Genomic DNA, 14,587 nt, shown 5'->3' with positions numbered 1-14,587 from the left:
AATTTCAATTTATAATCGTTTCCATACAAACAATCATCATTTATTTAACATGATTTGTAGAAGAAATGGTAAAATGGTCATTTACTCTCATATAATCCAAAGGAAGAGTTGTTGAATGGGTAATGATGTATATTTAGATAAAATATTGTATACATGAGATTTTGTTTTTTGCTAGAAAAAATGTTGTACATGTAATATTTGTTTCTTTTGTCTATAAAAAGGTTGTATACATGAGGTTTATTTCTTTTATGAACCGAATAAACAATTTGAAAAGGTCTAAATCTAAAACTATATGAGCATTTACCCTTACATTAAAAAAAATCATAATATTCATCACAGGAGAAGTTAGGAGGGGAAAAAGGAAAATGTGGTAAAGGGTTAGTATCCTAATACATTAAACGATGTTTTTTTTGCTTAACCCATTAAGTCATTATCTTCAGACCAAGTAAAAAATAAACACCCATATATAGTTGTCTATATTAAGTGTTTAACCCGTTAAACTCACTAATTCAAAAAAAAAAAAAAAAAAAAAATCATTACATCCAAAAATACAGTCATATTTTGCTTAACCCATTAAGTAACTATCTTCAGATAAAGTAAAAAAACACTCATATATAGTTGTCTATAGTAATTGTTTCACCTGTTAAACTCATTAATTAGAAGAAAAAAAAAACTTGCTCTCATTACATCTAAAAATACAATCATATTTTTATTCAACATTATATGTAAATAGAAAATAGAAGGTTAAGATGGTAGTTTACTCTTATTCATTATCATTTGTACACGAGACATAAGGATAAACTGGTCATTTATTGTTTTTCTTTTTCGTTTGTCTCGTTTACCTTTTAGGAAGTTCGTTTATATAATTGGAAAGGAGAGGTGTACATGAAAGTTTGCATACTTTCATAAATGTTTGCAAGAAAGAAGGATGATATAACCATTCATCGACAAAGATAATATAAGTTTGTAACTATTTATGTATAAAGAAACACAATATGATAACTTAAGACGAGTATATCACTTCAATAACAAAGCCAAAAAGACATAGGTTCCCTAAATTGTAAATAATTTTCAATTTTATTTGATAATGTTAATGTTAACATATAAGTGAAACATGGAGGAAAAGTTGCATCCATGACCGAGGAAAATTTGTTCTTGCTATCTATTTAGTATGAAGAGAAATACACAAAAAACACACATAATTTCACCTCTTTATCAGTTAAGGTTTAAAAAAAACTTAGTGATTAAACCCTTGCATTTTATTTGTCTTATTTTTAAACCAGTCGAATTACTTGTGTTTTTAGTAAACTCAAATGGTAACCGGCAAGTGTTATACATTATACAATGTGTATGTCGACCTTTATATCTTGTGATGAAAAAAGGTTGTAGGAAAAGAATTCCTTATTATTCACACATTTTTGTTTTCAATCAAGTACCTACTTATGTATTTAACAATTTGATTAAGGTCTTAAATTTTCTTATTGCGTTGGCTCAACTAAATACACAGTCATCAAACGAGTTAGAGTCTATGCTACCAGTTCAATGTCTCATTCCATACTCATCTTATAGTAGTTCCTTGTTTTCTTTTGTATGGTTCCAATGACGTGTTGAAATCATAGCATGTTCATGCAATCATGCTTAGCACAAGATGATTATGACATCTCCAAATTAAATTAAAAATACAAAAAGAAATTATCATCTAAAGAACAGTTTAAAGTTATAGTCCCTAGGATAGTAGGATATACTCCATCTATCTTTATTTTGGCTTTATAAAAGAAAACCTTGTCATGTTTATCAAAGATAATAAACTTCTTATTGAATGAAAAATATAAAGTATCATGGTTTGAAGTATTAATGTATTATTATAAGTAAATGTGTATGAAGGCAATGAGATTTTGCGTGGTAAGATATGCATTATGGTGTGATCCCACATCGGAGAGGATAGAAAAAGAAAGAAGGAGGAGGTGTATAAGACAGGAGCCATGCACCTGTATTAGATACTTACCTGGATGGGGTCAATGGTTGGTCAAGATGGATCATGGTCTAGAGTAGTGACTTTCATTGCACTTTGAAGGGGTGCTGCTTTAAGGTCGGCCCAAGTGGTTGAGCCTACATCATAATTTGTGTCAGTGGGGGTTTGCGTTCGCGCAGCCCTGCCCAATATTTGAATTAAAGTTTTAATCACATTGATTAGACAAAATTGCAAAATGGTCCCTGTGGTATGCAAAATTTCGGGGTTTTAGTCCAAACCATGAGTTTTTTGGATCCATGGTCCTTTTGGAGTGGTTTCTATGTGGTTTTGGTCCCTGGACTTAACTCCCGTTAAGTTGGATCTGTTAAGCTCCCTCACGTGCCTCACAAGTGAGGGTAATTTTGTCATTTCATATATTATGGACCATTTTTGCATAAACGTTTTTTGGATTAATTGATATTTACCCCTTATTTAATTTCCCCAACACTCGTCAACTCCCCAACTCCCTCCTAGTCACAACTAGCATTTTTGCTAGGAAATTCTACTCTCATTCAATCATTCACCTAGTGTAATAACTTGTACTCTAAGTGAATACTATACTCTATTCTCATTCAAATATATCTCATATGCTCAAATAAGGGTTGGAAACCCTAGGAATCCCGACTCAAGTTCTTTATGGACAATAATTCTTTTATCGGGTCCTATGGACCAATACACCTTCAACTTGAACTATTTTGGGCCTAAAGATCCTAATTGGGCTCTAATTGGACCCACACTCATAAAACTTCACATTTTGGGCCAAGTGAACCTAAAATGGTTCATTTTATTCCTAATGGGCCCAATGGGCCGAGAAAATTTATAATTAAACTTCATAAATTCGAACTTAGCCATGGAAGCCCAAACCAATTCCTCTTCATTCTCTTTAGCCCAATTCTCGGCCCAATACATATATATAAAAAAAATTAAGAAAGAATTAAGGGATGAGTGAGACCTTGTAAATACATGGAAGACATCCATGCATTGTCCTCCATGTATCTAGGCATGCAAGATTTACCTTCCATATATCAAGGCAAAGCCTTTCCCCTCCCTTTCTTCTATCGTCGGCCAAACACCCCACAACACCACCCCTAATTCTTCTTTCAAACTCTCTCAAGAACCCTTCATCCTCCTCTAAAAAATTTCGAGATTGTGGGCATTTCCAGGAAGCTTTTCCACTAAGATCATCATTTTTGGTAAGTTAATACTTTGATCTATAGTTTAGTTCTTGATTAGTTCAAAAACCTCTTCTTAACTCATAATTTATATTCTTAAACTTCATAGAATTCAAAAACTCCTTCAAGGAGCTTGTTAGGGCCGAGAATCACCTCACCTCCTACCATTCCTTCTTCAAACCATGAACAACAAAGCAAAGGTGAGTTCATACCCCTTGTTTTCTGTTTTTATATGATTTTGGGGGAGAATACAAGTTGCTTTGTGTAGATCTATGTGTATATGCATGATTATGTGTGTCTTCCATGAATTATTTGGTGATTATGTGTTGATTTCTTCACTAATCTAAAAATATGTTAAGAAACTTGAGGTTTATGACTTGGATCTTTATATGAATTTTGAGAGAAGTATGTTTTATCAAACATAATACATGTAAACTAGTATATACTGTATTTATACACTTGATATAGCAAAAATGAGTGTTGTGGTTAGAGATCTATAAACTAAACTCACAAAACAGCCTTTGACAGAAAAGTTTTGGTCCAATCTCGGACTGTTTTGACCATCCAAATAGAAGTATTTTTCAAAACCATTTTACATGGAAAAATTTGAGCGTTATACCTTTAAAATGACTACTCGCATGTTTTCATACGATGTTTCTACAATTTTTGGCGAATTTTACAAAACTGCCTATCATATTTGAAATAATTTCGGACCAACCTGTGAAGATGAACAATTTCACACTTGTTAAAGCCATTAGAAACTATTAGAAATTTTTTGAACAAAGTAGACAAAATTTCTAAACTTTGAGAGTTTACGGATCCAAATTTCAACTTACAATGATTTTCTACAAATTTTCAAACAACTAGGTCGGAAAAGCTCAAAAACCAGAAAATGTGTATTTTCACAAAAATCAAGCCAAAAATGTTAATTTTGACAAAAATGGGTTTTAGCATGTTATTTTTACTACAAAATAGTCATCAAAACAAGTTTTGAATAAAATGGAGACTAAAGTGTTATTCTTACAAAAATTGGGCCATAAATCCTAAATTTTTGACTTATTGGGCCAAGAACGTCATTTTTACAAAAGGTGGGCTTTTTATATCAACTTTGTAAATAATCAAGCTAAAATAAACAAAACAATAACAAACGGGTTAAAAACGATATTCATATCCTTATTGGGCCTGGAAATAATAGACACGTATAGTGGGCCTTAGTGGTCCATTTACATGTTTATTGGGCCTGGGAATGAGTTTTATATGCGTTCTTCTTTTTATGCTATTTTAGTGAATACTTGAACTAAACCAATGATAAACCAACAAACGGATTTAATTTGATCATTTTCTAGGTTATTGGGCCTTAGTGACCCATTTCTATGTGTGATAGGTCCTGTATACTATTTACATGTTTATTGGGCCTCATTGACCCATTAACATGTGCGACGGACCTTGGATACTATTTGTGTACTATTTGGGCCTGTAAATACTTTATATGTGAAATGGGCCTTAGTTGGCCTTTCATATATATTTCGGGCCCATGTTATATAATTTCATTCCATTTGGGTCTTGAAATGATTTACATGTTTAGCGACGCCTTAGGGGTTCACTTAAATGGATCATTGGTCCTAGAATGAGTTTATACATTTTTCTTCGCGTAAATTCGATTAAGGATCTAGCGAGTTTTTATCGGTTGGCACCTATTAAATGTACAATCGTAGCCTGTAGTTATAACCAGAGTCTCCTGGATGGAGAACGGGGATTTGTGTATAGATCTATACGGGGTTGACACCCCACACCTCAATTGTTCGCTACAGTTAGACTTACTCAGTCTAGGGTGACGAAAACCTTATTCTATTTTCCGTCAGCGTCCAACGACGCCAAGACAGGTGAAATTGTCATTATTTAGTATGGTTATGACGGCTCGCTTAGATGAATTAATGTTATGAAGTTTACGGAAGACATCTACATTTTTTTAGGCAACGTCGGGTTGTCTGGGAACATTCTCTTTACATGCTCTTACATTCTCTCTACATTCTCTTTACCTTTTTAGTCAAATAAACAATAGCATACATGCATTAATACAAGATCTAACACAAACACACTAAACAGTTTTCAGAAAATATCGGATTTTCTGGTGGTTTTCAAAGTTATACAAATCATTTTCACAAACATGCTTATGAACTCACCAACATTTTTATGTTGACCGTTTTCAAAATAATTTGTATTCTCAGGATACTGTTGAAGCAGGATGAACGAAACAAATTAAGGGATATTATGTGATATTTTGTTTCATCATACTCTTACTATTTTGGCATGTAATATTCAAATACAATACTCAATGTAAACAATGAATGTTGTAATATTACATGTGTGATGATGATGATGTTATGTTTCAATTATATTCACTGTAATGATATTTCAAGATGAAATCACGCGCAAGCCCCTAGACGTTTCCGCCGTCTGGTTCGGGTGTGTGACACTCCTTCTTGCTTCTGCTCCATTGAACCTGCAAAAAACCCTCGTTGCTTATCCAAACAAGATAATCGACACTACACATATAAGGGCATACGTTTAATACGAAAATGGTGTTCGTAATGTGGCACATCAAACCAAAACACGAAGTTGTTGATGTATCAACTGTATATGGTAAGTTGCTTTGTTTATTTAACTTTTATACTTTGCATTTTCTTATTGATTTAGAACAAAAAAAATGCAAAATTTTGACTTTGTTAATATGTACAATTTTAATTTTTAGTTGGTGCACCCACATGGTTTAGTAATAAGCTTCATCACGGTGGGAAATTTACTAAGTTACCCGATATAAAGTACATTAGAGGTGAAGTGCATTATGTTGATTATGTGGACATTGATGAGTTTTCTATGCATGAACTTGATGCCATAATGCTTGACCTAGGTTACCCAGACCCACGGAATTCTGAATTCACTGATGAATCCCCAGTTATATACTACCATTTTAGGATACCCAATGGTGAGTTTTAATTTGGTCTTAGAGCTTTAGGGAATGATCAGGATGTGATCAACCTTTCTAAATACATTACACATAACAAGCTGATTGAGGTGTACACAGAGCATGGAAAGACAAATTTACTGACTTACTTCATGTCACCAAATGCAAAGGGTAAAGTTGTCATTGAGGAATTACCAGAAAATGATGATCAAGGGGCTGAAGTTGAGGGTCAAGTTCATGCAGATTCTCCAATGAAAAATGTGAACCATGGTAATGGTGAGCCTATTGGTGAGTTCATGTCTCTGATTCTTTTTGGGAGTAAGAATGATAGTTTCTCACCAAAGTGTAGAAGGGGTAGGGTTGGGAATTCCAATATAGGTGAAAGTTCTTGTAGCAAGAGGCTTAATTTAGATTATATTGATGAGGGTGTTCACATTTCAAAGGAAAAGAATGATGATCAGGATGGTTCAACTGATGTTCAAGAGGCACCAACTTGTGTTCTTATTGATGAGATGGATGGTGTTAGGGAGGTTGCAACTATTGTTCAACAGGCATCAACTGTTGATGAAGGATGCTACAACACCCCCTGTTAATAATGCTGATTAACAATTGAATGAGTTATTTGATAACCTTATGGAAAATTTGATTAGGAGTGATGATGATAATGCAGAGTATGAAGGTGATGGAGAATATGAAGAGGGTAATCAAGAGTATGAAGAGGATGATGAATCTCAAGAAAGTGATCCAAATTTTGAAGAGTATGATGAATATGAAATAGTGATCCAGGGTATGAAGAAGATGAGAGACAAATAGAATATGAAGATCATGTGGATGACATAATGGATGTTGACAACAATATACATGATGTGGATGTGGACATAAGAGAATTCACTCTTAATGTTGAAAGTGATGTGGAAGGTTCTTGTATAAATGTTGTTCATGGGCATGAACCTGAAGATATGGAAGTGATCAACAGTGAGGAATTTGAATCTTTGGATGAAGGATCTGACCAAGATAGAGAAAGAAAAGCTCTTATCAAGAATCTAAGAAAAGAAAAAAGGTACAGTCTTGGGGTAGTACATAAACAATCATTTTCAGTTGGAGATAAATTTAATAGTAAAAAAGAATTAAAGGAGGCAATTTATTTGCATGCACTAGAATCAAGAAGGAATACTTTCTTTAAAAAAAATGACAATGTAAGGTTTAGGGCACAATGTATGGGAGTTGTACATGTCACCAATAAAGGCCAAGTGGGTAGTCAAGCTACTACTTCAAAAAGAAAGGGTAAAGAATCAAAGACACAAAAAGTAACATGTGGTTGGTACATTCATGCATCTAGGTCAAATCCTGAATCCGACTGGTTTATAAGGACCTTAAACCAAACTCACACATGTTTGCAAACAAGGAAACTCAGGGCTTGTACTGCTTCTTTAATCACCAAAAACATCTTTGATCAAGTTGAGGCGAATTCAGATATACCTTTGAGAGTCATACAAGATCACTTTCAAAAGACCTACCAAGTGGGTGTTATTATGGACAAGGTGTTCAGGGCAAAGGATAAGGCAAGAAAGCATATAACTGGGAACTACACAAAGCAGTATGAACTGTTGAGGGACTATGTTCTCGAACTTCAAGCCACCAACCCAGACACCACAGTGAAAATAGATGTATGTTCTGAGCCTAACCCTGATTCCCCAACCAGGAAATTTAGAAGAATCTATGTGTGTTTGGGTCCACTGAAAAAGGGTTCAAGGCATGCCTTAGGGACTTATTAGGTTTTGATGGTGCCTTCATGAAAGGACCATTTCATGGGTAGGTCCTTTCAGCAGTTGGTCAAGATTCCAATAATGGAATTTACCCATTAGCATATGGGATTGTTGAGTCTGAAAACTTAGAAAGTTGGAAATGGTTTTTAGATAACCTTGGGGATGACTTAGATCTTGGAAGACACTCAAATTTTACTTTCATAAGTGACAGAAAAAAGGTAAAGCTGGAAGTGGTTTTTATACATTTGGTCATTTAAAGTGTGGTTTTAAATTAATTCTAATGATTGAAAATTGATTTTTGCAGGGTTTACATACTGCAGTTGAGCAATTGTTTCCCAATGCTGAGCATAGATATTGTATCAGACATATTCATGACAATATGAGGAAAAGATGGAGGCAAACAGAGTACAGGGACCACTTATGGAGGTGTGCATCAACAACCACCATTATGAGTTTGAACATGTGATGAAGGAGTTTAGTCAGTATGATATGGACGCATGTGAATGGTTGAAGCAAATTCCTCCTAAACATTGGGCAAGAAGTCATTTTTCAGGTAAATCTATATATTCCAATTTGGTCCTTATGTCTTTCACTTAGTGAACCGTTTTACTTGTATGTGACTTTGTCACAACTAAAAATTCTATGTCTTGTAATCCCTATACTCAAGTAAATGTTGAAATCAAAAACTCAAAAACAAGTATGATGCTTACTCAATGGGAAACTAAACCCCAATTCACTACATCAAACAATTGGAAAACCCTAGAAGTTCTTGTTAAGTCCATTTTGGACTAGAACTTCCTTATTGGATCCAAATGGACCAATAAGCTTCCAATTGGACTATCATGGGCTTAGAACCCTAATTGGGATCTAATTGGACCCACATCTATTTATTTCAACATTTTGAGCCATGTTGGACCTAGAATGAAACAAATACAAAATTTTGAACCACGATTAACCTAAACTAGCCCAACAAAGTGTAAAAATCATACTATATTTCTTTTGGGACTAAAAACCATCCAACTTAACATCTACATGGGTTAGGACATTAAAGCCCAATTTTTTTTCCTTTCCATTTCAAATTCTCGGCCCAAAAGCCCAAAACCAAGAAGGAAGAGTTGACTTAGAGCCTTGCCACCTCACTTATATCCCACATATCTCCATGCATGGACCAACATGCATCTAGGATTGTCAACTCAACTCTCTCTCTTCTCTTCTTATTGAACTCGGCCGAGAGCAACACCCACACACACACAAAACACTCACAAACTCTCTCTAAATCACTCAAGGCTTCTTTCTTCTTCTCCATCCAAAATCTCGAGATTTAGGAAGCATTCAAGGAAGTTCTTCCACAAAAATCATCATCTAAGGTAAGGTTTTGCTTGGATCTATGACTTGTATTCCTTGTTTTATCAAAAATCTCTTCCTAATCCATGCAAAAATCGTGATCTTGCACTCTAGAAACCCCATAAACTCGAAAACTTCATCAAGGAGTGCAAAGGCCAAAAATCACTTCATTTCTTCCATTCTTTCTTCAAAAACCGAATCAACATCCAAGGTGAGTTTCATACCCCCTTATTTTCGGTTTTTATAAGTTTTTGTGGGGGAGAATACAAGCAAAAGTGTAGATCCATCATTATGTGTATGTTGTGGTTGATTTCTATGCTTATATGTATGTTTTGTATGATTTTGATGATAGATCTAGTATGAAATGCTAAAAACCGAGACATATATTTTGTTATAGCATAAAATATACTACTACATGCAAAGTATACTAAGAAAAATGGCCAAATGGCTTGACAACACTTAATTTGGGCTAAAAACTCATTTTTTTGACATAAAATGTTGAAAATACAAAGTTAAAGGGCCTAAAGTGAAATATTTCGAAATCTGATGGGTGAGATGAGTCAAAACAGTTTACACAATGTATTTTCTGAAAATATACTATTTAGAGGGTTAAAAACATAAATTCCAAGCTTATTGGGCTAAATATGACATTTTCGGCCCAATGAGGCCCAATATGCGAAATTTTCTAATTTGGGGGACCAAAACTGCATTTTTCTGTAAAACAGTGGACTATAAGTGTTCCATGTACTTTTCAAAGGTTTAAAATGCTTTTCAAATTTAAAAAGGACCAAAGTTGTAAAAATTTTCCAAATTGGGTCAAAAATGTAAAAGTTGCGAAAAAGAGGGGTTATAACCGAGAAAACTGCAATTTCAAGGACTTAAACTGTTTTCTATGATAAATATGCTGGAAAATACTTATTTCAATAATTTTTGGTATAAAAATGTCAAGAAAATTGATTTAAGGACCAAACCGGAAAGTTTTTAAATAAAGGGGTGAAAAGGGTAAATTCTACAATTAAGGAGGGGCTGAAAACAGAAAATCTTCAAGGCTAGTTAATACATGCAATTTGACCAATTGACGGTACCACGCTTGTCGACGAAATACAATACATTACAATACCAAAAGTCGTTGTTAAACGAATTGGTTCGGTCTCGAACCAATAAAAATCCAAAACCACTAACACGACGACGTTACGACATTACGATTCATAACTAATAACGATGGAGAATTCACTATACATGCGAGTGTGCACAGACGTCTATGCACCATCTTTGGGCCCCAAAAGTGTAAAATCTTGTTCGTTGAGCCTAGCTAGCCCAATGACCTGATCTTAAGGCCCGAAGATCTCTCTCTCTTACGAAGTGTTGGGTTTTACCGATCCGACATAACGTAACAGGACTTTCAATGGCAAACGTGTTGCTGGTCCCCAAGGGTCCTTCAGTGCTGCTAGTAAAGTCGGTAACTCACGATTGCGGGTTGGGCTTCGGGCCCTTCGCAATTGCATTAGTCTTGAACGACGCGGGGAAATACCGAGGGTTTCACACCTTCTCTCCTTCCCTCCGGTCGTGGGACTACACAAGTCCGGGAGGATCGAGTTGTGTGAAGAATTACGAGTGGCGCCTAAGGGATCGCTTGTAAGGTTGTCGATTGGACGTTTTCATTAACGTACGTCACAACACTTCACCACCCATTGTATTCTCGATGCCTTCGGAGTTCAACGATTCCCTCTAACGAAACGAAACAACGGTATACAAACTAAGTAATACAAAGTGATAGGAAAACGTCGGGTTTTCCTAGGGTTTTCAACAATTACAAATTATGAATTACCGGTCGAATTTTCACAACTCTTACGCCCACATCTATAGAATTCAAACATGCATACTCATGGATCAACACATATTTTTACACTATTCTATTTTGAGAAAATATCGGATTTTCTGATGGGTTTCAAACATTACATTGGATTTCAAACACTACTTATGAACTCACCAACATTTCGTATGTTGACGTTTTCAAAATACTTGTATTCTCAGGTAACAGATAAGGTGACGGATGATTTATACTCTATGATGTTTGCTGTGGTTTAAGTAGGTGTTGAACAATTATTTTGAGAATGTAACGTTTGAACAATGTAACGAATGTAAACACTATCGGTTGTATTATTCCAAATGTTGGTGATGTTTTATGTTATGTTTCATGTATATGCATTGTGATGGTATTCAATGAGTCACAATAGCCCTCGGACGTTTCCGCCGTCTGGTTCGGGGGTGTGACAGACTTGTATTAAATGTTTTTTTAATGGTAATGTACACACAGGAAGAGCCGTTTTTGATGTGTTGATATCAAACATGTGTGAAGTGTTTAATGGGAAGATAAAGAAAGGAAGGGATAAACCTGTCATTGGATGTTTAGAATACATAAAGGAGTATCTAATGAAGAGGATATGCAATGTCATGAAGGAAATGAAAAAGGCTAAAGGTCCACTAACACCCACAACAACAGACATCCTAGGTGCAAAAAAACAGTTGCTTCACAATACATTGCTAGGTGGAATGGGGGAGACAAGTATCAAGTCACAGGAGCTTTGCAGGATCAACATGTGGTTGATGTTAGGAACAAAACATGCACTTGCAAAAAATAGGAATTAATTGGAATTCCATGCAGACATGCAATTGCAACTCTGAATGAGATGAGTAAAGACCCAAAGGCTGAGCTTGACATTTACAAATGGGTTCACAAGGTGTATTTTCTAGAGACATGTAAAAAGGTTTATTCTTTTAAGGTGGAGCCAATTAAGGGTAGATCTATGTGGCCCAAAAGTGAATGTCCCACAAAGTTAATCCCTCTTCCACATCGCATTCAGGTGGGAAGGCCTAAGAAAAAAAGAAGACAAAGTGAGGGTGAAAGGTTAAGCAAAAAGCAGAAGGCAAGTCAAAGTGATGGAGTGAATGCTACACAAGAAGGAGGTTTCCAAAAACCAACAAATGATGTAGTGCAGAAGCTATCAAGGAAGCATATCAATGTTACTTGTAGCAAATGCAAGAACAAAGGACACAACTCTAGGACCTGTAAAGGGCAAGGTGGGAATTAGTCCAAGAAGTAATGTGTCATGCATGCATGGGGTTTTTTGTGATTTTGGTTGGTTATGAAAACTTGGTTGTTATGTTTACAATATTTTGTTGAAAACTTTTGGTTCGTTGTTATGAAAACTTGGTTGTTATCTTAGGTATGGTAATGTGTCCCTTTTGGTAATGTTTAGAATCTTTGGTTGTTATGTTTAAAAACTTTGGTTGTTATATTACAAGTCTTAATGAAATGTGCATTTTGGTTATGTACAATTGGTTCTAATACATACATTTTGGTAATACATTCATACCATTTCTATTCATATGTTAATTCTGATACATTCATACCATTTTGGTAAAACATTCATTACAGTTGCATCATAAAATTGTACATATATCATTATCATCATAAGTCACTACAAACATGATCACATAAAATTACAACAAAATGATCAAAACACCCTTCATAGTATACCCCTACACAAACCAAATACAGAAGGATACAATCACAAAGAAAAACCAACTTCCAAACATGTACATTTTCAACTTCAAATTGTGATCCTTCAATGCTTTGACATTTGCCACCAACATGTTGTTCCTGTATATCAGTCCATTGCATTGTTCCTGTAGCATGTTCATACTTCTAACCAACTCATTGCACCGTTCCTGCACTGAATTCAAATTTCTTAGCAGACCAGGTATGATGGCTTTAGCCCTAACACACATTAGGGGATAAAGCCACCCAATAAACCCACAAACGGAATCATTCATAGGGCATGCAAAAAATCTCCTTCCTGGATCCAGAGGGGTCCAAGACATTTTCACCACAACAACTTTTCCACAAAAACATAACACCATTTTTGTTGTAGCAGAGCTCAAGAAGAAGAAGGGTAGAAGAAAAGATACGTTGGGGAAGAAGATCACAGGAAGTGGGGGTATTTAAAAGGAATTAGTACAAAAAACGTTTATGCAAAAATGGTCCCTAATATATGAAATGACGAAATTACCTTCACGTGTGAGGCACGTGAGGGGGCTTAACAGATCCAACTTAACGGGAGTTAAGTCCAGGGACCAAAACCACATAGAAACCACTCTAAAAGGACCATGGATCCAAAAAACTTGTGGTTTGGACCAAAACCTCAAAATTTTGCATACCACAGGGACCATTTTTGCAATTTTGTCCATTGATTAATATAAAACCTACAATAAAAGATTGTCTAGTAGACTATTTTTATCTTTCTCTAGGTTAAAATGCAAATATAACATTAGCATTTACTACTTTTTTTTTTACGATATAGGAGGGTTGTGGCCTAACATGTACTTTTAAGCAAGTGTCATATAGATCATATATCAATCTATACGAAAAAAAACAAAGACATCATGTAATGAAGTGAATTGTTATTTGTACACTTGATACCTGGAACGAATATTAAGAAATTAACGATCGATTTTTTCTCTTCTGAGTTGTTTTGTAAGATCAATCACTAAAAATATTTGGTTTATGATGTACTCTATTATTCGAGATAGTTGGTCTCCACATAAAGATGATGAAGGTGACGTTTGGAACAAACTTTTTGATATGTTCCAAATGCAAATTACAAGTTTATAAAAGAAAGATGAACAAGTCACTGAGCCAATCAATTTTGTTATACATTTATGTTGGTTGGATATTTATATAGCCTGTGTAAGCAATGACGAAGACTTTGGTGGTTGATATAAGTATTAAGAGACAACCAAGAGGTTGTGAAACTCGTAATGATCATCAATTGTTCGAAAACAGTCTTCTCGATACATTGGGGGGGGGGGGGGGGGAGAGGGATCTAATGATAACCACCCACAAATTGATATTGAGAAGTATCAACATCCATGTAATTTGTCCAATAATAATTCATCCACAATGGGAATAGAAAAAAATGGTAGTGATACATAAGTGCCACATCTTGTCTTTTTTTTATTTTTTTTTTCTTAACGAGAATAATCGAAGATGAAATGGGTTGGTTTTGAGGCAGATGATACCCTCACGTAGCATCTAATGATCAATTTGGTCATGATAGTCTTTTGATAATGTGGGTAACGATACATTTTAACATTAACAAGAGATACATTGGTGAGAAAGGGAATATGGAACGTTTTTGAAGGGCGGAGGTAAGCTGATGAATGTCATGAAGATCGTGTGGAAACGTTTGAGGAGGAAGACAATGTAGTAGCATGGGGGTGTTAGGCGTGGAGGTAAAAATGATGGGGCCAACAAAGACAAAATAAA

At 35.0% G+C, this 14,587-nt stretch overlaps 1 protein-coding gene and 1 non-coding gene across 2 annotated transcripts; both read left to right on the top strand.

Annotated features, from left to right (window-relative positions):
• The first annotated feature begins 1,997 nt into the window (after positions 1 to 1,997).
• LOC145033067 (U1 spliceosomal RNA) lies at positions 1,998 to 2,158 on the top strand. Its single transcript, XR_013677312.1, has one exon. It is a non-coding gene; the product is annotated as a U1 spliceosomal RNA (small nuclear RNA).
• A 6,146-nt stretch (positions 2,159 to 8,304) lies between these two features.
• Positions 8,305 to 12,350, top strand: LOC145030015 (uncharacterized). Its single transcript, XM_078978458.1, has 3 exons — positions 8,305 to 8,467; positions 11,576 to 11,867; positions 11,924 to 12,350. Exons 1-3 carry the CDS (start codon positions 8,305 to 8,307, stop codon positions 12,348 to 12,350), a joined length of 882 nt encoding a protein of 293 aa, XP_078834584.1.
• The last annotated feature ends 2,237 nt before the right edge of the window (positions 12,351 to 14,587 follow it).

This window comes from Lactuca saligna, chromosome 2, assembly GCF_052625555.1.
Source record: "Lactuca saligna cultivar CGN05327 chromosome 2, ASM5262555v1, whole genome shotgun sequence".
Lineage (NCBI taxonomy): Eukaryota > Viridiplantae > Streptophyta > Magnoliopsida > Asterales > Asteraceae > Lactuca > Lactuca saligna.
This window is presented reverse-complemented; position numbering and strand designations above follow the sequence as displayed.

Coding starts and splice junctions, on each gene's coding strand:
- LOC145030015 (XM_078978458.1), top strand. CDS start 8,305: ATGGAGGCAAACAGAGTACAGGGACCACTTATGGAGGTGTGCATCAAC. Junction 8,468..11,575: donor GGCAAGAAGTCATTTTTCAG/GTAAATCTATAT, acceptor ATGTACACACAG/GAAGAGCCGTTTTTGATGTG. Junction 11,868..11,923: donor AGGATCAACATGTGGTTGAT/GTTAGGAACAAA, acceptor AATTCCATGCAG/ACATGCAATTGCAACTCTGA.